The 25124-nt window shown below is 42.0% G+C and overlaps 1 protein-coding gene across 2 annotated transcripts in view; it reads left to right on the top strand.

The window, feature by feature from the left end:
• LOC144754385 (ectonucleoside triphosphate diphosphohydrolase 8-like) overlaps window positions 1-25124 on the top strand; it is a 325819-nt gene that overhangs the window by 223461 nt on the left and 77234 nt on the right. Inside the window, exon 7 of one of the 2 annotated variants that reach the window (XM_078642099.1) lies at window positions 2039-2149. The exons of the other annotated variant lie outside the window; for it this stretch is intronic. Coding sequence (XP_078498225.1) covers window positions 2039-2149 — 111 coding nt within the window. The remainder of the gene's footprint in view (window positions 1-2038; window positions 2150-25124) is intronic. 2 annotated transcript variants of the gene reach the window in all.

Here is a 25124-nt window from a genome sequence, read left to right as displayed (position 1 = left end):
GACATGGTGAATGTGTTAATGGGGTATGCTGTTTTATGTGGGTTATGGAGATCAGGCTTTTGTTCAGTGTGATGTTTTTGAGTTTGCCTCTGTAGGCAGGTCTACCGGCAGGAGGTAAACACCAGTTAGATGATAACCTAGGGTTAGAGCTTTTCTGGGTGGGCAAATCTAGCCCGGTAGGGTAGGGGGTGTGAAGGGAGAAGGCATAGAACAGTTAGGACCTCTAATTTGGAGAAGTGAAGATGGTGAAGGTAAGATGGACAGGAAAGGTTCATGAGGGAGCTGAGATGATGGCCAGAAGATTTAAGGTTTAAGGAATCTGTTGTGGGGAAGTGATTGTTTCATTTATGGGGGCCTGCAGGGAGGTTAAAGGGTGTAGTTAAAATGAATATCCAGACCAGAAAGCCTTTTATGAGAAGAAATAATAAAGATTTGATCACACATTGATCTAAGTTCCTGCACTTTTTTCCTCTAGAAACTATGTGTGAAGTATATTGATCCTCACCATTTGGTCCTAAATATATGAAGTACATTTGTGTGCATTTTAAGTGTGGAGTAGCATTTTTATTGCATTGAGAGTGGAGATTTCTTCTTTACTGAGGGTTTATGGTGGCTGACCCCTCATACTTGCGCACATTTTCAATTGTCAAATGTTTTACTTTATTTGTTAAAATAATTAGAGGACAGTGGTAGGTGCTGTTTTCGCTTTGCCACAGCCATCAATTGTAAACCATTTGTTAGGTTTAGGGTGTGATTCTATTAGGTTTTACAATTGAATTTGTGTGGCTGGGGTATGTATCTTATGGATCTGGTGTTTAAAGTTTGGTGACAGACTTTTCCTATTAAAGCAGCTTTTCTTCTATATAAGACTGGATAAATTCCTTATCTTTTCTCAACTTTGAAAAAAATATTTTTAGGGGAGATGATGGAAATAGGTTGGCTTAAAATTATAATTTAGTGGAATAATCCTTGGCTTTAGTATTAGAGATATAGGCTAGTGATGGTTCTATGGTAAGTAGCTCACCTTGTAAAGGCTTCTGAATGCAGTTGCACTGATAACAATGTTCACATTTACAGAGGTCTGACTCAGAGGTTAGAATTAAAATCTACCAATATCTCCTGTGATTGATGCCTCCCTTTCTCCTGCCTCCCACTTACATTGCTGTTCTTCGCCATGGCCCCTTTCACCAACCTGCCTCCTCCTAAACAAATGTATCACTGAAATGCATAAGGTCCTGAGTTATGCGAAGGTTCTCCTACACTCTCTGTACCATCCACATCTAATGTCCTGTTTGTATGGCAGGCGGTCCATGCCCACTTGGACTAGATCCACGTTATACTGAATGGCACCATTGTACTGCTGTGTTTCTCTAACGATGGTACACTTTTCCTTAGTTAAGCCATGTCAGGTGCACAAGATACTAATCCAAAACAATGGAAAGTAAGCTTATAAATATTTTTATTGCATTCTGATTGTTGAACTGTAAACAAATGGTGAGTTCTAGACTTAATCTGGTCATGTCAGTGGTAACAGTCCATCAGCATGACTGCAGCATTTGCTAGCACATTTATGCTCTACAATTAATACAATTCTTTACAGCAACTATGATAACTCCTCTATGCATTTAAAAGCCTAAAGGTCCTTCACCAGGAAAAAATGCCCAAAGTAAAAAACGTAATTTGTTAGTTTATATTTGTTTTCCTTAAATAGAATCAAAGATAATACACACTTCGTGGACTCAAGCTCTTTATGATGCACAGCTTTCAAATTCCACATCAGTGCCATCTTGAAAGTAAAGTGTTCACTCCTCAATCTTTGACCACCACTAGAAGGGGCAGATAGAAGTGGTCTGATTGTTCTGGTGTCAGGCCATCTGTATACATGCCATATACTTTCTTTGTGAACCATATTATGAGCTTATGTTGAAGAGTCCAGACCGTCACACAGTTGATCCTATGCAGCTCTATTTTCAGGTCATGGAAATATGTCTCACTAAAGTAATAGCTGATTCATACATTTTTTGTTTATTGCTTCCAGGCCTTTTCGGTTTTCTATGACACTTTTCATTTTCTCAATTTGACCAGCGCACGCACATTGCAAGAGGTTTACGACAAGTTGAAAGAATTCTGCTCTAATAAATGGGACCAGGTAAGAGCTATTGCTGTCTGACTTTGTGCCAGGTATGACCAAACACCGCTATGGAATTGGTTACTGAATTGTTGCATGGGAAATGTTTCTTTAGCATTTCCCTCTCTGTAGTTATAATCCAGATACTTGGAAACAAATGTCAATATATTATAATGCTAACTTAAAGCAAGATATTGCAGCCTCCATCAGATAGCTAGGATACACACTTCTGATTTGTAACATAATATGCCATAACACTCTAAAATGTAGAAAAATAATTTTGACAATAAGAAATGTATCTTTTATTAAGAAGGAGACTTGGGGAGGAGCTACGCGAGCGTCCGTGATGGCCGCGTGAGCACAGAGCTCCCCGGACCTTCGCCACTCTTTGCACCTCATGCTGACCAAATCCTGAATTTCTGGACAGCTCGTTGCTGAGGAACCTTGGCTGATGCCATAACTCTTTTCAAATTTTGATTTGGACTTTGGGAACCGTAACTGAGTCGTTTTGAACTTTTGAGGCCCGCCCGAAGGTGAACCGGGGTCTTGGTGGATTGTAACGCCGGGACAGAGTTGAACAACATCGGCGGAGGGGTTGTCCCCCAGTCGCCCTGCCTTAACTTTCAGTTTCGCTTTCGATTTCTGGCATTGTCAAACTGCGGAACAGCTCCCATCGGGATTCGGCCGGCTCGGTTGGCGTGTGCTTCTGGCTCCTTAGGCGATCGGGTCTGGCTGCGATTCTGCTTTGGTCGAGCGAACCTGAATTTGTGGACTGTAGTCGCCTTCACCAGGTCCCACGGGTCCCTCCGGGGCGCATCTTCCAGCATGACTGCCAGGATCGACATCGAGAAACGGAAGACTAAGACGCCCCTCCGAGGAGGCCCGGTCCAAACCAACGTTATGGACCGGTACACCTTATTCAAAGGTTCTCCTGGTGGCACCAGCCAGCCCCCGGGGGTCCCTAAGGACGATTCCATTGCCTCTACGGAGCTGTCTCTCCACGATATCATGGGCACCATTGCCAGTATTAAGGAGACCATAGGCCAACAGTATGAGGCTCTTGCCAGTAAAATCGACACAGTGGCGATCGATATCACCCTGATCAGAGCTGACCTGGCTAAAACCAACGAGAAGGTGAAATCGTGGACCTTAAGACTACTAGCCTTACGGCTGACGTATCTGAGCTTCAGACCGAGACTGGCACGCTGAAATCGGCTGGTGATCTCCTGTCTCAACGGTTGGAGGATTTTGAAAGCAGGGCAAGGCGCAATAACATTCGCGTCATAGGTGTTCCAGAGGATTCCGGAGATCTCCCGACTGATCTCCTGGTCGAGGATCTTGTCCTGAACCATCTTGCCCCTTCTGGTCTGAGCAAGTTCTTTGCCGTGGAACGTGCCCACCGAGTTCCGGGTGGTAAGCCCAAACTGGGCGCCCCTCCGAGGCCTATCATCGCAAAACTTTTTCATTACAGAGACCGTGATGCTATCCTGCAGGCTTCGAGGGTGGGCGGCCCGGTGAAATACGAGAATTCAACTGTCAACTTTTACCCGGACTTTACTCAGCTCGTCCAGAGGCAAAGGAGGAGTTTTCAGGGGGTAAAGCGACGTCTTCGAGATCGGGGCCTGAAATATGCAATGCTTTTCCCTACTAGACTTCGTGTGGAGTACGAGGAACGGACGCTTTTCTTTGATCGCCCGGAACCTGTGAGTGACTGGCTGGATTCACTGCCCGCCCGGAGTGATCGCACTGAGCACCCTGTGGTGCCGAGGGTGGTGAGCCTCGCTAAACATGATGACTCGGTCCCTCTTTCCCGATATTTGACATTGGTCAGCTGGATTCTGGGGTTTTTTATATGTATGTTTCTACTTGCTGTTCTTCTTAGGGTGGCGGGGGAGAAGGGTCTCTCTCCTCCTCCGGGGTCTTTTTGTAGAATGGGACTGTTAGGGCGACAGGCACATTGCATGTTGGGGTGGCTATTTAGTCTATTGCGGGGGTGCAGGGAGGGGGGTGTTGTAACGGGTGTTGGTGTGGGGCTGGGGGGAATGTTCGTAAGTTTGTTTTTTCTTCTCAAGGCGGCGTATTGGTTTTTTTCACTTTTCGAATGCTCTGCCCTCTGTGGAGTGACTCATGCATTATCTGTTGGGGTGGGAGGTAGTGGGTTGAGGTTGATGTCTTGGAATGTCAATGGATTGGGAGACCGTATAAAACGGGGTGTAGTGCTGCAATATCTGCGTCGCTTGTCGCCTGACGTTGTACTTTTACAAGAGACGCATCTGGTGGGAAATGTGTGTCATGCCATGAATAGGTGGGGATATCGGCTTGTTGCTCATTCGGGGTTTACCACTGGCTCTAGAGGGGTGGGCTTTTTGGTGCGGTCTTCTCTCCCTTTCGAGATTGATGATGTGATCCTTGACGATAGAGGGCGCTACGCCGCCACCACTGGTAGGTGGGAGGGTAGGACCCTAACTTTCCTCACTGTGTACGTTCCCCCGGGTCTCAAGACTTCTACCTTCTCTGATATTGGTCGTTTGTTACTGGAACTCCCTGAAGGTACCCTCCTTGTGGGTGGGGACTTTAATGCGGTACTGTCTGGCACTTTGGATCGTCACTCCCCCACGGATATTCCTACTTCCCAGTCATGGCTACATGGGTTCCTGGATACTTTTGGTCTGGTGGATTGCTGGAGACTGATGCATCCGACACAGAGTCAGTACACCTTTCACTCTGGGGCCCACGGGAGTCTTTCCAGACTTGATTACATTCTTATGCCCGCTGCCCAATCCAATTAAGCACTTGGCTCGGGGCATCTTCGATCACTCTCCATTGTGGTTCTGTATGGACACTGGGATGAGTGTTGCGGGATGAGTTGCCCCTATTAACCCCTGGCATTTGCGTAATCCCAAAACTCGTAACAGTTTGGTAAAGTCCCTAGACCTCTATTTCCTGGAAAACGAAGGGTCTGTTTCTTCCTCTATTTCCCTATGGGAGGCCTTTAAGACTGTTATCCGTGGACAGGCCCTATCCCTCATTGCGGAAGCCAAGAAGGTCAGGAATCAGGAGGTGGTATGTCTGGAGGATGAGATATTGGGGTTGGAAGCTGACCTAGAATCCAGTGTCACCCAGGATAAACACCAAGCCCTTGCTCTGAAGCAGTTGGATTATAAATCTCTTGTTACTGATGCTGCCAAGTCGATGTCTAGGGAGCAACAGGGTAAACTGTATCATGTTGGGGATAAGGCGGGTAAACTGATTGCATGGCTTGATAAGAGGGAGAGAGCGAGTCATGTGGTTCCTGTGATTCAGACTTTAGATGGTGTGAATATGACTGACCCGAATGAGATAGTGGAGTGTTTTGCGGCTTATTTTCGTGGTGTGTACTCTCCGGTGTCTGACAGGGATGAGGAAGACTCTCATTTGTTGCTGCGCGACATCGCGTTGCCTTGCCTTTCTGAGGAAGATCGGAGGCGCATGGATGCCCCGCTGTCCGTGGATGAGATTGCGACAGCGATCCGTTCTCTCCGTTCGGGCAAGGCTATGGGCCCGAACGGCTTGCCTATCGAACTGTACAAACTACGGCCTGATATAATTGCTCCGTATCTCCGTGATATGTTTTTGGAGTCTCGTGACCTGGGCACTCTCCCTTGTGACCAGCGACTGGCAACGATCGTGGTCATTCCTAAGGAGGGTAAGCCTCGGGACCTTTGCTCTTCATACCGGCCCATCTCCCTGCTGAACGCGGAGCCCAAGGTTCTTGCTAAGGTCCTTGCTAACCGTCTGCTCTCTGTTATTTGTGACCTGACCCATCCGGATCAATCCGGTTTTATACCGCATCGCAACACTGCCCTCAACCTGCGGCGGCTGCACGGCGTTCTCGCGAGAGCTGGGTCTCTCTCGGGGCCGGCCATCTTGGCCTCCCTGGACGCCACGATGGCCTTTGATACGATCGAATGGCCTTATCTTTGGGCCGCCCTTGCGAAATTCGGTTTTGGTTCGGACTTTGTTGGATGGGTGCAACTTTTATACAAGGTACCGTTGCCGCAGGTTGTGGTAAACGGTCGGGTGTCCGCGCCCTTTGTTCTTGGGAGGGGCACCAGACAGGGGTGCCCGCTATCCCCCCTTCTTTTTGCTCTGGCATTGGAACCGCTTGCGGCCTGGCTCCGATGGGAGCCGTCGATTAAGGGCATCCGGTGGGCCCCCGAGTTCGAGGACCGAGTTTCGTTATACGCAGACGATATTCTTTTGTATCTCACTTCTCCTTGTAAGTCTCTCAACGTCTTGTTTGACGTCCTTTCTTCGTTTGGTAAGAACTCCGGATTGATCATAAATTGGTCGAAATCCTGTGTCTATGCCATCTCGGGTGGCCTTCCCTCGTTGCCAAGTAGATTCCCCATTCAGATTTCTCGTTCTGGTTTCAGGTATTTAGGAATTTTTATATCTCTGGATCGGGCTGCCCGCTATGAACATAATCTCCTTCCTCCTCTCCGTCGGTTGAGACTAGACGTGGCGCGGTGGCGTAAATTACCGTTGTCGCCACTCGGCCGCGCCGCACTTTTTAAAATGATGTCTCTGCCTCGATTTCTGTATGCTCTCCAGAATTGGTTTGACGTCATTCCTGCGAGCTATTTTCGGGAGGTGGAGGGCTTGCAGAGACGGCTCGTTTGGGACGGCCGAGCGCAAATTGCCCTCGTAAAATTGACTCTTCCCTGGTACGACGGGGGCATAGCGCTCCCGGATATCAGGCGGTATTATTGGGCCTCCCAGCTGTCCGCTATCAATCACGCATTGTATGCTCCCAGTCCGAACCCTGCTTTCGAGATGGACAGGTATCAACTGCCGGGTGGTGACTACAATAGGGCGCTCTACTCTCGGGCAGCGGGGAGGGATTTGACTGGTCCAACTAGGATTGCGGTGCGTGTGTGGAAGGATGCGAATGCGGCCATGGGATGGTCCGATCGATTGACGCGAGCCACCCCTTTGTATGTGTCAGAAAAATTGGGAAGCCTCTGGACATCGAAGGGTTTTGAGATGTGGGACTTGATAGGTATAAGCAGAGTGGGCGACCTCTGGGTGAAGGGCGCGGTTAAGTCCTTTGCGGTCCTTCAGATGGAGTATGATTTGAGTGATAGAGAGTTCTTTAGGTACGCGCAGATCCGCCATGCTCTGACATCGGTCTTCGCCACTGGCACTGACGTTCCCGAGTCCTCCCCGCTTGAAGATCGTGTTCTTGATGGTCACCTGCCCGATAGTACGATATTGTTGATATATAAGAAACTGATTAATGTTCGGGCTGATCTTCTTGTGCGTCTCAGGGTGGCCTGGACTGGGGACGGGCTGGAGTTGGATGACGAGGACTGGCAGTCGGCTGTGTCGTCCCCGAAGGAGGTCGCCATTCCGGCCCGTCTCCGTCTTGTCCAACTTAAAATTCTTTATCAGGTTTATGTTACTGGTCCTCGATTGGTTGCCATGGGCCTTTCCCTGGATGGGTTGTGTAAACGCGGGTGTGGTTCGAGTGCCACTTTCCTTCATATCATCTGGGAGTGCAGGGATGTAGCTGCGTATTGGACTCGTGTGCATGCTGTAATGGAGTGTGTTACCGGGGTTGCTCTGCTACCTGAGGCTCGGAGATGCTTGTTGAATGTGTGGGAGCCGAATGATTACAGCGTTGCTCAGACCTGGTGGGCGGCCCTCGGGAACATTATTGCGAAGAGAGACATCGCACAGCGGTGGGGTTCCCGACAGGCCCCCTCCGTCTCTGTGTGGAAGGAGAATATGGACTGGTGTATGTTTCGGGAAAAGACCGTGTATTTGGCTAGGGGCAAACCTAAGGCATGGAATAAAATCAATGGAAAGCTTATCGAGGAAACATTTGCTCACCCCCACTGGATGACACTCTTGATCTTTCTCCGTCCCCCTGATCCGGCATTCCTGGATGACTCTATTTCTCTTCTGATTCACCAGCTTCCCCACTGACCCGCCCCCCCGGCGGTTTCTGTCTATTTCCTGGTCATTTGTCCTTACTGTGGGCCCCCCCCCGTTGGAGCAGGCTTCGTCTACCGTGGTTCCCGCCTTGAGCTTTGTTTGTTTGTTTGTTTCTTTTGTGTTTTTCTAAAAGCAAAATTATGATGTCCTTAGTTCATCCTGTTTTGCGGAGCCTCTCAAACTGTATGTACCAGGCCTCTGGGCTACCGGCTGCTACTTTCTGATGTTCGACCACGCCTAAGATAATCTAGCGGCCGGCTCCTGTGGTTGTAGGCCCATGCTTGTATCATGTTGCTTTGCACAGTAAAAATCTTTTTAAAAAAAATAAAAAATGTATCTTTTATTCTGTATTATCTATGCTTCGGTCGTTTCTCTCCCTTTCTCGAACATGTTGCGTTTAAGACGCTGAACTGTAGCTGGGTAGCTATCAACAACAGCGTTGTTTCCCTGGAGGGGCTTCCTAGAGCCCAAAAGCTAAATGTATATGTAGTGTCATGTAGATACCAACGGTCGGGTGGAAAAAGTTATTCAACTAAAATCTAAAATGGAGAGCACCAGTCTGATAACCCCTTACACTGGATTTCCATTCTCAAGAAATTCAAAACTATGCAATTCTAAGAATTCTTGGAACAATAAAATGTATTTTAAAAAGGTCAAGTCAGATAAAGCATAAGGTATACATGGGTCATGGTATTCTGTTTTCATTTATGCTCCTGAAAGGACAGAACACCTAAAGACAGGTAATGTACAAGAAAAGAAAGAAAAGGTAAATAAACAAAACACATAGAGAGTGGAACGGAAAGAAGTAGGGGCCTAATAGTGCGGGTTTGCAAAAAGCACAGGAAAAGGGAAGGTTGACATTCTGTCAGCAAACAAATAACAGTAGAAAACAAATAGGAAGGAGACTAGCAAAAGGGAATGAGGATTTCATGTTGGAACACACATTGGAGCTTAGGGGGAACCCCTTGATTAAAAGAAAAATCATCAAAGAAAAATGGGTGTGGGGGAGTTCAGGGAACGGGTAGGTAAGTGGATTTTAGTTGTGAGGTTAGTTTAGTCAGACTGGAAAATAAAATTGATAGTGCAAAATATATGGAAACTGGTGTGATGAAAAGTGGTTGTCTAACCCGATTTAATGAGATTTGTTTTTCCGATCGGAAATCCAACTTTGTTGCTACTGAATATCATGGATAGTCCCTACAAGAACTCTCAATTAATATCCTAGATAGTCCCTGTATTAACTCTTTCTTAATAGGATAGATAGTTCCTACATAAACTCACTGTTAATATCATGGATAGTCCCTACATGAACTTTCGAAACCAACTTTATAGCTAGTTGTGCAGAGGGAGACGAATCAAAGGGAACTATTCTTATTTCCAGCTGTCACATAATTACAGAAAACATGGTTGCCTCCAATATCCCCCCTTCATTTTTCCCTTTAAATCCTTTTTGACAAATTACTTGCTATCTTGATCCTTCCATGCTCTCCCCATTGCAGCAAGGGATCCCTTATACCTTTACAATACACATGTATTAGACGTAGTATCTTCTCTCCCGTCCCTACATATCCCTGGTCTTCCTTTCCATTCTGACATTAAGTATGCTGCTCTCTCTCTATTAAAGAGTGGAGAGTTTAAGTTATTGGTTCTGTCAAAACTGCTGTCAGCCACTGTAGAAATCTTCTGCTTCCCATGGGTTGTAAGGATCATAGAGCGGGGAATCCAGCTTCTGGCGGCACTGCATGATTACCTATAATTTAATCACCTTCCTGTGCTCTATGAAGACTCATGGGAAAGTGAAAGATATGGAAAGCTAAAATCTTTAACAGTGGTGGTCCCCCAATGAATCCTGGGGATCTAGCGTTTACTGTAGTTTTTTACGGGTGATTTACTTGGTGCGATTGGACACGGATGTTTATCGAAAATATTGGGAAAGAAATATCATCTTGGTAGACTATCGTTGTAAGAATATCTTGAAGTATAAAATATATTGCAGGTAAGAATATTATTTTTAGGGCCTGTTTATGACTTTGGCGACACAACCACCTGACCACTGTTGCGGTGGTCGGGAGAACGCCACCAAGTCGGCGGCATCCCGACCTCCGTATTACGAATACACCACCGGGCTGGAGGTGTTGTGTCGGGGGTGACACGGTGCCGGCATGCTTTGGCTTATAGAGAGCCTGAAGTATATGCCGCCACTGTGGCAGCGTCACTTGCACGTCGGGGCACTGTGTACCATGACCCATGTCGTGCATGGCACACAGTGCAATAAGAGGGGTGCACAACATGTGCCTCCATACACTTTGCCCAATGGGCAAAATCACGTAAGGCCCTGTTTGGGCCCCTTCCCTGCCTTTCTGCCAACCTTTTCATGGTGGGATCCCAGCCATGAAAAGGTCAACAGAAAGGTAGGTCGTGATTGGGATGGCATTGACGGCATCTGCACAGCCTCCAATCCCTGCTGATTTCCCCACTGTTGCAGGATCCAGGATCCTGGCGGTGGTGGCGGTCTTCTGGTGGTCCGACTGCCGTGGTCATAATCAGGCAGTCGGACCACTGAGGAGGCAGTAGTGGAACCACCACTGCAAGTAAGGCAATCTTCGAGTCAGGCCTTTAGTGTTCTTTTTATTACCAGATTGGTATTAAAAAATCAATGTATGTGATACAATTGTTTTCAAACTTTTTGTAATGAAAGTGTTACATACTTTTTAAATAATTTTTTAATTACAATTTTCAGGAGTTTATTGATTATTTTAAAAATCTAGATTAATTTGTGATATTTTTGTGTGTTAACAAAAACACCTGCCAATGACCCATTCCTATTACACACTGAACTGGCACAATTTTTCAGGAAGATAAAACTTCGGAACCATTTCGGTGAAGACAATGGTACTCTGAGAGAACATATCAACACAGGACTCAGGAAGAAATCTACGTTTACACCACCCACCCAGACAATCCGTGCCATATACAAGCATTTGAACAAGCAGTGCTTACAGAGATTGAAGGGGTCAACTTCAAGGGAGAAAAGGGATTCCAAAATTTGACAAACCCTGAAAGAAAAGCCCTGGATAAATTGAAAAACAACTCTGAACTCACAATAAAGCCTGCAGACAAGGGCTGTGCAACAGTTCTAATGAACAAAACCATGTATCGGGAGGAATGTAACCGTCTACTTTCAGATGCCATCAACTATGAGAGATGCCAAAATGATCCAACAACACGTCTAACCAATAAAATACAGAGCATGGTCAACGAAGCTCTGAATAATGGATTACAAAACACGAAGCTGAGTTTTTGGTTAATGAATCACCAAGGATCCCCAGATTCTATACTCTACCGAAAATTCACAAAGGGAAAATTCCCCCACCTGGACGACCAATAGTTTCCGGAATTGGATCTATTCTGGAACCATTGTCGCAATTCTGCGACTGGTTTCTTAAACCGATCGTGCAAAAGTCACGATCATATCTCCGTGACACCAAGGATGTCTTGTGCCTACTAAGAGACCTAGAGATTGATGCCTCAGATGATCATTTTTTTATCACTATGGACATAGAGGCACTTTATACCAGCATTCCGCAAAGACGCACCCTGAAGGTGGTGGAAAATATCCTCCTTAACACCGAATGTAATTATCTGACTCCCCAACATTTTGTAATGGAATGCGCAGAGGTAGCTTTAACAGAAAACTTCTTTGAATTTGAAGAAACCCTATACCATCAGATTACTGGTACCTCAATGGGCAGTACATTTGCCCCAGGCCTTGCCTGCCTATATGTGCACCAATTTGAGGAAGACCATATCTTCAATGACAGTAACCCGTTAACATCACAAATGAAAACCTGGAAAAGGTTTATAGATGATGTATTCATCGTATGGCATGGAACTGAGGATACAGCTAAAGCATTCGTTGAATGGGTCAACTCAAAGGATCAACATCTTAGATTCACTCATTCTATTGAAAAGGAGCATGCCGTCTTTTTGGATTTGGACATTTACATGAACACAGGGGGGATTAGTACACAAGTACATAACAAATCAACAGACAGGAACAGCTTATTGCTTTACGAAAGCTTCCATCCTAAAGCCCTACGGAACAACCTCCCGGTGGGACAATTTCTACGGGTCCGTAGAAACTGTACCGAAAAAGAAACTTTCCTGGAACAAGCAGATGCGTTGGAAACCAAACTTCTAGAACGTCATTACCCAAGAAAAATGATCAAACAAGCGAAGTAAAGAGCCAAGAATATCAATCGAGATGCCTTACTGGAAACTACTGAAAAAGAAAAATCCAATAGACTTGTTTGTGTCACCACATACACCCCGGCATCCAACACTATTCAAAAGATTGTGAAAAAGAATTGGCATATTCTACAAAGCGCTGGAAAACGTTGGGACCCGCCTCTGTTTGCATTCAAACGCAGCAGAAATCTACGAGATGAACTGGTACACGCAAAAGACCCAATAACAAGATCGGGTGACCAAATCACCCTATGGAATACACCAAGACCAACTGGACACTATGCCTGTGGCAACTGTGTTGCATGCCCTTTTACCATAACCATGAAAGAGGTGAACATTGGCAACACACGTCCATGGAAATTGAATACCTTTTCCAATTGCAACACAGAGAATGGGGTGTACCTCCTGACATGCCCATGCAACTTACAATACGTGGGCATGACCACACGCAAAATAAAAACCAGGATCAATGAACATCGGAGCACCATAAGGTGTAGAAAAACAAACACCAAACTCACAAAGCATTTTTTTTACCAGAATCACACAGACAACGATCTCAAATGGGTAGTGCTAGAAGTAATGAGGAAACAGAAGAGCGATCTCACCAAACCACTACATATCAGAGAATAGCGATGGGTATACCGCCTGCGAACATGGATCAATGGTCTTAATGGTGATATACCGTGGCTACAACTGGCCACATGAACTGACTGTCTTTGGGTTGCATCACGATCCACATATAACTGATTCTATCAAGAACACTAGACATGGCGATACACTTCCACATTTCTATAATGTTATAAGTAGACCTGATACCTCAGTACTGCCTTAATACCTGTGCCTGTCATATCCAACTTAAGTAGACTTTACAGTTTTGTCTCATGTCTACATGGGCGCATGCGCACTACATGTAGATCTGCTTCTTTTGTTATATATACTAAAACAGTACCTAACCGGTCTATTTTTTCCTTTTTTAATGACCGCTCTTTATACATGCACCTTAGGTGCTATAGAGTGTCCTCACGAAGCTTAGCCTCATTGCCTCTTTCACGCACGCGCAATTGAGGTCATGATCCTGGTGTACGACCAGGTTTTATTTCCCTAGAAGCGAACTCCGATTAACATCCCAGCGCGCATGCGCACTACATGAGCCGCTTCTTAAATCAATCGCGCATGCCCCGGCTCTTTGACATTGCTCCTTTGCGCCTGCCAGAACCCACCACACTCGCGACTCACGTCCAGGAGTACCACAGGTGTTTTCAATCGGAAACCAAACTCCGGAAGGGCCATTTATGGCGAGTCAGGCAATTGCCGTGATTCTCCTTCGTACGCATAAGGTTGGTCAGGCATCGAGTTTCATTACTCGTATTGGGATATCTTACGACAATTAACTACAGCCGTTACTGATTAGGTCGGGCACACACTATATATACTCCCGTCCCCTCCCACATCATTCCACATCCATCGAGGAGAGGAGGAGGACGTATAGGTGGAGCAGCGGAGAATACCCCATTATACAGTAAGAGTATGCTTGTGTGAGAACATGAGAGTGAGTCTAGGGATTGGGACTCCTACTTTGAAAGTACTTGGGACTTCTCCTCTACTTTTTTATAAAAGGATTAATTCTGGGCACTCATGTCTCTTATTTCTCCTCATTTTAAACAAAGCCTCGGATCAAAAGGGTCCTTGACCTTCCACCCTCCTATGGAGCAATGAGTTCCAAAATTTAGGGTAAGCATTATTACCATGGAATAATGAGAGTGTGCAGACACATCCACTGCTGCACTTCGTGCATTATCACTATCCTTATGTAGCTTTGTGTAATTGTTTCTTTTGTATATTATTATCTCATTTCAGGCTGCTACTACCAAGGCCACCTTGCAGTGGAGCACATTCACCACCTGCCCACATAGTGGACACCCTCCAACTACAGTTTGGACCGGGTGGAGCCCGCCCCTTAGTCACACATAGGTCCTGATGAATGCCGCGGACCCACACGGGCCACTTGGCAGAAACATGTCGACCTCTTAATATTGGTGTGGGGACAATTAATACCCCAATACACCGACCACGTTTTTAGCATACCATATAGGCGCCAGTAACATTAAAAATAATATGACGCCTATAATGGATTTTTAACTCACTTTTTCTTTGGGCCCCCACTTAGTTTAGAAGTGCATCCCTGTCGTCAGGTGTATGCCCGCCCTCCATCAAACCGAGTTTTTGGAGGGCGAGGACTGGTCAATGATGAAGCATGACACCAGGTGGTGTGTGAGACCAGTCTTACACTTTTTGTAAGATGCCAATATTTTAAAACTAAGAAACATTTACACTCAGCTCACTCTTGCTTTTTACCGCTGGGAGCAGCTCTTTAGTGGTTTAACAAAATTACTCAATCATATAACTGAGAAAGTGTTAGGTTAAAAAAAATATATATATATATATATATATATATATATTTTTCATATATTATACTTACAACTACATTTAAGTTTAATTTAAAAAATGTGTTTCAAATAAAAAATTATAGACATACAGTAAATATACAGTTTTTAACAAAAATATAATTAACATAATTATAAAACGAAATCTGTTATAGTTAACAACTTAATGTTTTTGATACTTTTTTTATTCTTGGGTATTGCATATATTTGTGTACATTTATTGAACCATTTTACATTTGGAATATGATTATTTGTAATATATTTACTGATTTTAAATTTATTTTTATATTAAAAATATTTGTGCGATTTTAAGACTAGTAAATATTACAGTTTATATGTATGTGATATTGATTTTATTTTCATTTTAAATATACATTATAATATTTGAACCTTTAATTAATAAAATACATTTAGTTTCTATGGTAGTGAAATATTACAGTGTTGTTTTTCACTACATTTAGCATGTATTGGACTGCTTACAGATTATTTACTCATTTTAATGCCCAAAACCTTTCCCAGTGTGTTTTAGATTGGAGAGGGAATATTAAACACAGCAACATATCTAATGCCCAATGTAGCTTACATTGCAGTGGGATAGTAAATCTAAACCCTTTAATGTCCAACATATTCCTCAGCGTACCTTAGCTTGGAGTGGGAATAGTAAATCAAACCTCTTTACTGTCCAACACTTTCCCCAATATAGTTTAGATTGGAGGAGGCATAGTAAATGTAATATTTTTAATGTATAACACCTTCCCCAGTTTAGCTTAGATTAGAGTGGGAATAGTAAATCAAATCCTTTTAGTGTTCTACACTTTCCCTGATTTTGCTTACATTGGTGAGGCAATAGTAAATATAATTCCATTCATGTCCAACATTTTATGCAATGTAGCATAGATTGGAATGGGAATAGTAAATGTGTCCCATTTAATGTCTAACACTTCCCCAAATTAGTTACAGTCTATTTAACAAAAAACACTTCAGTTACAGGTACATCTAGTTCACAGCAAATGATGAATCTTCAGTGGAGTGGTTGTTTGTAGTAAATTCTCTATTTATTCCATCAAATTCTTTCTCCAATAAAAACAGACTGTAACTATTTTGAAGAGTGCTGGACTAATGGATATTTTGCTTTGAGAATAAGACTTGCTAGTCTTGGGAGATTTAGGGGTTCTGAATCTCTGGTCCGCTGCACCTAAAGTTTAAGACAAAGGTACTACTAAATGATAGGTGCAATTGTATGTAGCCCGAAACCCCTTGGTCCTGTGTGTTGCAACTTTCCCCAAATTAGTTTAGATTCGGGTAGGAATAGTAACCACAACACTTTTAACCTATATCAACTTCCCAATGTTATGTAGATTGAATGGGAATAGTAAATGAAACCCCTTTAATGCCAACACTTCTCCAATGTATCATGAATTGTTATGGGAATAGCTGATCTAAACCCTTTAATGTTGAACACCTTCCCCAATATAAATTAGATTGGAGTAGGTATAGTAAATATAACCCCTTTAACGTCCAAAACTTCAAATTCATTTAGACTGGGGTAGTAATGGTAAATTTAAATTCTTTAATGTCCAACTCCTTCTCCAACGTAGCTTAGGTTGGAGTGGGAATAGTAAATTTAATACTTTAATGTCTGTCTTCGTCAATGTAGCTTATATTGGAGTGGAAATTGTAAATCTGACCCTTTTAACGTCCAATACTTTCTACAATATAGTGTAGGTTTGAGTGGGAATAGTAAATCTAACCTTTTTAATGCCCAACACTTTTACCCACTGTATCTTAAATTGGAGTGGGATTAGTAATTCTGACTCCCTCAATGCCCAACACAGTACCCGCAGTAGTTTATGTTGGGATAAGAATAACAAATGTAACACCTTTAAGGCCCAACTATTCCTCAATGTATCATAAAGTGGAGGGAGACTAGGAAATCTAAACCCTTCCATGTCGAATACCTTCTCCAGTGTAGATTAAGTTGGAGCAGACATAATAAATATAACCCAATCCAACACTTCTCTAAAGTAATTTAAATTGGGGTAGTAATAGTAGATGTAACCTCTTTAAAGTCCAACACCTTCCTCAACGTGGCTTGGATTGGAGTGAGAATAGTAAATTGAAATAATTGAATGTCGAACATCTTCCTCAATACAGCTTAGATTGGAGTGGGAATAGTAAATCCAACCCAGTGATACTCAAAGTATGGCTCAGGGGCCACATGCGTCTCTCCTGACCTTTACATGCAGCACCCTGGTCAACAGCAGCACTGAGCTACTGGTTACTCGACTCAGCACTACTATTAAACAGAAGTTAAATAAAGTGGGAGACATTTATTTATAGGTTAATTGAAGTTAATGAAAGACAGTAACTAGGGTATCCTGCACCTCTTAACTTTAGGAATATCTTCATTTTTAAGAACATCTTGCAGTGAATGTGTAAAAATATGAGAAAGTCTCCTCAATATTCATAAAATGTATACCATTAACTTGCAGTGCAATCTGTGTACTGAGGAATTTTTCAAAAGCGATAACTTCCAAACATGAATTAAGAAACATTCATGCTATTCCGCTCCTTCCTAACAATAATGACAATAGTGAATTAAGAAGAATGTCAGTTGCTATGTTCAAGTTCACCTTTTAGTTGTCCTGAATTGCTATTATACATTAACGTTCATTAAATCAAACACAGGAGAAGGTTTTGTACAACTCTCATCCTGAAGTCATGTATTTAGAGGCCCTGTTATATTTCATAATGAAGAAAAAGGAGGAATGTGGCAAAAAACAATTGCCTAGGATCACACAATTTTGTCACATGGAAAAGCCAGGAATGATCCCAGGTTTTCTGTTTCACATTGTGCAATTCAACCACTAAAGGTACATGCTTCTCATCCCCCTACACCAACCTTACCCCCTTCAAGCTCCCGCATCACCACCACCACCACCCTAGAATCAATGTAGCCCCCGGTCACACTACAGAAAAAAAACGTTTTGGACCCTGGGAAAACATTTGCGAGTACCCATGAGCTAACCCTTTTAATGTCAAACATTTTCACCAGCATAGCATAGAGTGGAGTGGGAATAGTAAATCTAACCTCTTTAATTTCCAACACTTTCCCTGCTGTTGCCTAAATGGAAATAATAATTGTAACTCCTTTAACAGCAAATACTTTCCCCAAAGTAGTTTAGATTGGGATAAGAATAGTAAATATAAGGCCTTTAATGTCGAACACCTTACCAAATGTAGCTTTGGTTGGGGTAGGAATAGTAAGTCTAAACCCTTTAATGCAATTTAAATTATTAGGTGGTGTGTACTGTTTTTATGTTTTTATCAATAATATACACAATAATTCCTTAACTTGGATTTTATTAGCACATATTAATTACATTTTATGAACATTGTTTTATTTTAATTATTTTTACACCTAGTTTTCATCATAAGTCCACTTTTTATTAAATTTTTAACATATTCTTCAGTTGCATTCATACATTTTTCTTTATTGCTTTTTAACATGTTTTAATGTTACAAAACATTTATATATATATATTTTTTTTTTAACTTTGTCACATGTAGTTTTGTCACATGTTTAAATAATAATAACTAATAAAATAGTATTTTTGCTATTTTCATTCAGTAGCCTTTTTTTCACTGCTACCTCTAACTTTTAGTCTATTACTGTCATTTTTTATTGTTCCTAATTCTTGGTCACTGATGCTGCACTATGGATCAGGTAAGACTACTTTTAAGATACTTTTTGATATTTTAGGAGTAGAGGGGATGAGGGTAGGGGTAATAAAGTTAGATTAGTGCATTGTTTGTTTCTGGTTGACGAGTTTAGCATTAGTTGTAGTTTGATTCCAGTAGGCTTCAATGAAATATGTGTACGGCAGTGAAGTTTAATAGTTATGGAGGTTATTACGATGACGAACGGACTTCAGTCCATCCGCCATCGTATTTGGGACCACCCGCCAAAAAGGCACGCATGCGCATGCGCTTGCGCAATTTTCTTATCAGTATTTCTAATGGCGAAGAAGACGAGAAGGGCAGCCCGGGGACGCCGTGGTTAAAAGGTAAGTCTTTTTTACTTGCTTTTATGTACTTTAAGTTATATTATTAATAGGGGGGTGGAGGCGGGCGGTGGGCCAACTCCGCTCCGCTGTGGAGTGTGCTGAGTTTTGCCTACTCCGCGTTCTCCTCGGAATGCGGAGTAGGCAAAACTCTGCAAACTCCACGGGTGGAGCAGAGATCTCTGCCCACAGTTAGTTTTCATGGAGGAAGAACTGCCATGAAAACCTTGTTGAGAGGAAACCCTAATATGCTTGGCAAGATTGCTGTGGTCACGCCAAGCATATTGATGCGGATCACTGAAACAATATCGACGTCAAGAATATCGAATTACAAAAATATCGAGGTAAAAATATAGAATACCAAAATATCGGCCTCCTATCTCCAAACAGGTAAGTACAAAAATATCGAATCAAAAATATCAATGTAAAAAATATAGTTAGTCAAAATATCGAATTTTTTAAAATGCTTTAAATTAATTAAAAATTAATGAAATAATAAATATAATTAACTTAAACATACTTAAATAACCTTAAAATTAATAAATAATTATTGTAAGTAAAAAAAACATACAAATTGATTTGTTAATACATATATATATATATATATAATTACGTAATATTAATAAAAAATTTACAATAATGTACAATATATTTACCGTAGGATAGCGGAAAGGGTAAAATGTACTATTACCACTCCAGTGAGTGCAACAGTAGAGAAAGCGTTGAATAGCGTAGGGGTAAAAATTACTATTCAAACTCCAGAGAGTGCAACAGTAGGGAAAGCATTGGATAGCGTAGGAGTAAAAATTACTATTCCCACTCCAGAGAGTGCAACAGTAGGGAAAGCGTTGGATAGCATAGGGGTAAAAATTACTATTCCCACTCCAGAGAGTGCAACAGTAGGGAAAGCATTGGATAGCGGCAGGGTAAAATGTACTATTCCCACTCCAGAGAGTGCAACAGTAGGGAAAGCATTGGATAGCGGCAGGGTAAAATTTACTATTCCCACTCCAAAGAGTGCAACAGTAGGAAAAGCGTTGGATAGCGTAGGGGTAAAAATTACTATTCCCACTACAGAGAGTGCAACAGTAGGGAAAGCGTTGGATAGCGTCGGTGTAAAAATTACTATTCCCACTCCAAAGAGTGCAACAGTAGGGAAAGTGTTGGATAGCATAGGGATAAAAATTACTATTCCCACTCCAGAGAGTGCAACAGTAGGGAAAGCATTGGATAGCGTAGGGGTAAACATTACTATTCGAACTCCAGAGAGTGCAATAGTAGGGAAAACGTTGGATAGCGGCAGGGTAAAATTTACTATTCCCACTCCAAAGAGTGCAACAGTAGGGAAAGCATTGGATAGCGTAGGGGTAAAAATTACTATTCCCACTCCAGAGAGTGCAACAGTAGGGAAAGCGTTGGATAGTGTAGGGTTAAAAATTACTATTCCCACTCCAGAGAGTGCAACAGTAGGGAAAGGGTTGGATAGCATAGGGGTAAACATTACTATTCGAACTCCAGAGAGTGCAATAGTAGGGAAAACGTTGGATAGCGGCAGGGTAAAATTTACTATTCCCACTCCAAAGAGTGCAACAGTAGGGAAAGCATTGGATAGCGTAGGGGTAAAAATTACTATTCCCACTCCAGAGAGTGCAACAGTAGGGAAAGCGTTGGATAGTGTAGGGGTAAAAATTACTATTCCCACTCCAGAGAGTGCAACAGTAGGGAAAGCGTTGGAAAGTGTAGGGGTAAAAATTACTATTCCACCTCCAGAGAGTGCAACAGTAGGGAAAACGTTGGATAGCGGCAGGGTAAAATGTACTATTCCCACTCCAAAGAGTGCAACAGTAGGGACAGCGTTGGATAGCGTAGGGGTAAAAATTACTATTCCCATTCCAGAGAGTGCAACAGTAGGGAAAGCGTTGGATAGCGTAGAAGTAAAAATTACTATTCCCACTCCAGAGAGTGCAACAGTAGGGAAAGCGTTGGATAGCGTAGGGGTAAAAATTACTATTCCAACTCCAGAGAGTGCAACAGTAGGGAAAGCTTTGGATAGCGTAGGGGTAAAAATTACTATTCCCACTCCAGAGAGTGCAACAGTAGGGAAAGCGTAGGATAGCGTAGGGGTAAAAATTACTATTCGCACTCCAGAGAGTGCAACAGTAGGGAAAGCTTTGGATAGCGTAGGGGTAAACATTACTATTCGAACTCCAGAGAGTGCAATAGTAGGGAAAACGTTGGATAGCGGCAGGGTAAAATTTACTATTCCCACTCCAAAGAGTGCAACAGTAGGGAAAGCATTGGATAGCGTAGGGGTAAAAATTACTATTCCCACTCCAGAGAGTGCAACAGTAGGGAAAGCGTTGGATAGTGTAGGGTTAAAAATTACTATTCCCACTCCAGAGAGTGCAACAGTAGGGAAAGGGTTGGATAGCATAGGGGTAAACATTACTATTCGAACTCCAGAGAGTGCAATAGTAGGGAAAACGTTGGATAGCGGCAGGGTAAAATTTACTATTCCCACTCCAAAGAGTGCAACAGTAGGGAAAGCATTGGATAGCGTAGGGGTAAAAATTACTATTCCCACTCCAGAGAGTGCAACAGTAGGGAAAGCGTTGGATAGTGTAGGGGTAAAAATTACTATTCCCACTCCAGAGAGTGCAACAGTAGGGAAAGCGTTGGAAAGTGTAGGGGTAAAAATTACTATTCCACCTCCAGAGAGTGCAACAGTAGGGAAAACGTTGGATAGCGGCAGGGTAAAATGTACTATTCCCACTCCAAAGAGTGCAACAGTAGGGACAGCGTTGGATAGCGTAGGGGTAAAAATTACTATTCCCATTCCAGAGAGTGCAACAGTAGGGAAAGCGTTGGATAGCGTAGAAGTAAAAATTACTATTCCCACTCCAGAGAGTGCAACAGTAGGGAAAGCGTTGGATAGCGTAGGGGTAAAAATTACTATTCCAACTCCAGAGAGTGCAACAGTAGGGAAAGCTTTGGATAGCGTAGGGGTAAAAATTACTATTCCCACTCCAGAGAGTGCAACAGTAGGGAAAGCGTAGGATAGCGTAGGGGTAAAAATTACTATTCGCACTCCAGAGAGCGCAACAGTAGGGAAAGCGTTGGATAGCGTAGGGGTAAAAATTACTATTCTAACTCCAGAGAGTGCAACAGTAGGGAAAACGTTGGATGGTGGCAGGGTAAAATTTACTATTCCCACTCCAAAGAGGGCAACAGTAGGGAAAGCGTTGGATAGCGTAGGGGTAAAAATTACTATTCCCACTCCAGAGAGTGCAACAGTAGGGAAAGCGTTGGATAGCGTAGGGGTAAAAATTACTTTTCCCCACTCCAGAGAGTGCAACAGTAGGGAAAGCGTTGGATAGCGGGAGGGTTAAAATTACTATTCCAACTCCAGAGAGTGCAACAGTAGGGAAAGCATGTGATAGCGTAGGGGTAAAAATTACTATTCCAACTCCAGAGAGTGCAACAGTAGGGAAAGCGTTGGAAAGCGTAGGGGTAAAAATTACTATTCCCACTCCATAGAGTGCAACAGTAGGGAAAGTAAATACTTCATATATAAATAAAAATACATTAAATATTAATACCAATCACAAATTAATTAAAAGTAATTAACAATGTTATATAATATAATAATTAATCAATTAAAAATACAAATAAAAATTAATTATTAAAAATGATTACCTATTAATACAAATTATTTACCAATTAACAATTAATTAATTAACAATTAAAAAATAATAAAAAATTAGAACAAAAAACCAATAAATAAATTAAAATATTTAATTAATTATAATTAAATTACTTCCCACCCTATTCCCCTATAAACCCATAACCCACAACAGAAATTAAATTATTAAAATTAACATAATTATCAATTAATCAATTAATTAAAATTAATTATCAATTATATTTTAATTAATTACCAATTAAAAATTTAAATAACAATTAGTTCAAAATAAATACCAATAAATAAATTATTTTTTTATTAATTATAATTAAATTACTTCCTACCCTATTCCCCTATAAACCCACAACCCGCTACAGAATTATATTACGCAAAAATTAAATACGATATAATGAATTAATAAAAAAAATTATAAAATAAATATACACTTTTCACACATATACTAACATAAAAAATCACTTAAACAAATTGGATATTATTAAAAAATTGAAATTAACTTACTTACCTCAAATTCGATATTTTTGTTGTCTATATTCTGTCCATTCTATATTTTTGTTGTCTATATTCTGTCCATTCTATATTTTTGTTGTCTATATTCTGTCCATTCGATATTTTGTCCATTCTATATTTTGAATTCGATATTACTGCTATTCTATTCGATATTTTTGTAGTCTATATTCTGTCCATTCGATATTGTGTCCATTCTATATTTTTAATTCGATATTATTGCAAATCGATATTAAAAACTCGATATTTTGAGTGTATACCTATTGATGCCTCTACACTGCCAGCAAACGTAAGATCTATGGCGGCTGTGGCGGTCCGACCACCAAACTCCTAATAGGGCGGTTGAGAGACCCCCACCACCGCCAGAATCGTACCTGGGCCCAAGTGTAGATTTTTGGAGGTGTCCCAAAATGCTTTGGTTAAACTGGCAATAACAGGCTTGTATGGCTGTGTGTGGATACATTTTTTATATTGTGCATATCATTGCCTTTTGAAATTCAATGATAATTTTTTTAGGTTTAGTGGTTGTTAGTTATGGCTTTAATTTAGGGAAGCAGTACATAGTGTTTAGCACTTTGCTTGTTAGGAAGCAATGTATCCACTAAAAGTATATTTATTTTATAATAATCACCATGTATGATGTAAATCTGCGTGAATGGTGGGGGGGCATGATTTAAAAGTCTTATCCATTCTACATGTTTGGCTTTGGGTTAATCTAAGAAGGTTATTTTCTGTTGCATAAAGGATTATTCTCTAGTCATTGTTATTGTTATCATTCATGAGGAAGGGTTCTTCACTATGTGCAGTGGTTAGATTAAATAGAATGCTTATTTTATTTATTTGAAGAGTTTATATACTGCGAACAAGACCCATCCAAGTATCAGAGCACCGTACATGGCGCAATCAAGTCATACATAATGGGAGAAGAAAAAAGAAAATTATAAGCAGAAAGGAACAAGCATGGAGTGACACATATACAGTATATCTATCAGCGTAGCAGTTCCAAGATACACAGGAGTCCACCAGACGCTGGACAAGCTGAGAAGATTCAAGACTCCTAGAGGAGGAATCTATGCATCTGAAGCTTTTTTTTTTACTTCTTTTTTGAAGGTAGAAGTCAAGGGGTTTGTACTGGTTTCAGGTGGTTATGTGTTCTAAATTCCAGCGGCAAAGCATGAGAAGGACCGGTTGTAAGTTTTCTTTTTGTTGTAGTTCTGTTGCTTCAACTGTATGGAGTTAGCGCTTCTTATTGAATGACTACCCCCAGATAGATTGAGTTTTTGGGCCAGATAGACAGTAGTGTTATGGTGAAGGGCATTATGTGTATAAACAAAAGGAATCCTACCAAAGGAGAAGTGTTACCCAAAGGATATGGGAGAACTTAGTGTCTTTTAAAATACCCCTCACACACCAAAAGGCCCCTTGGTGTCATGCTTCATCATCGGGGTCTTCGCACCCCTCTAACGGGATGCGGCGTGCTACGACCTACGACTACGCGGGAGCACTGATAAATGGCTATGTGTGGTGTGTGTGGTGCAAGTGATAAAGCAAAATAATGTGAGTGGTGGTGGGTAGTGACTGGTTTAAAAAGTACCTGGCTCGTAGGTGAAAGAAAAATTTATTCAGGACCTCAGGCTGGCACTATTAAAAGAAGTGAAGTGCCAGGTAACTTCTGTCTTGTTAATGGACAGTACCTCTTGTGTGCGTCGACATTTTTCGGAGCAGACGCTCCTTCTTCAGGACGGGAGCACAACTTCCCCACCTTACTCACGTTTTACTAATTAGTAACTCAAAAATTCAACTTGGTTTAATAACAAAAAGTGAAAATTTAAGTGAAAAAAAGGCTATAATGTGCCTACAGCGGTTTTTGCTCAGGAAACATGCAATTGCATGACATGAAAAAGAAAAAGAAAAAAGGAAAAATGAAATGGTCTCCCAAATAGTGGGTAGTTCTACAAGTGCAGTCACCTGGAACCAACCATATAGCACAATTTGCCCTGTAAAAGAAAAAGACTTACACAACATACACTACATGGAACACACAAGACTGTTTG

This window comes from Lissotriton helveticus, chromosome 5_1 (assembly GCF_964261635.1).
Source record: "Lissotriton helveticus chromosome 5_1, aLisHel1.1, whole genome shotgun sequence".
NCBI classification, from domain to species: domain Eukaryota; kingdom Metazoa; phylum Chordata; class Amphibia; order Caudata; family Salamandridae; genus Lissotriton; species Lissotriton helveticus.
This window is presented reverse-complemented; position numbering and strand designations above follow the sequence as displayed.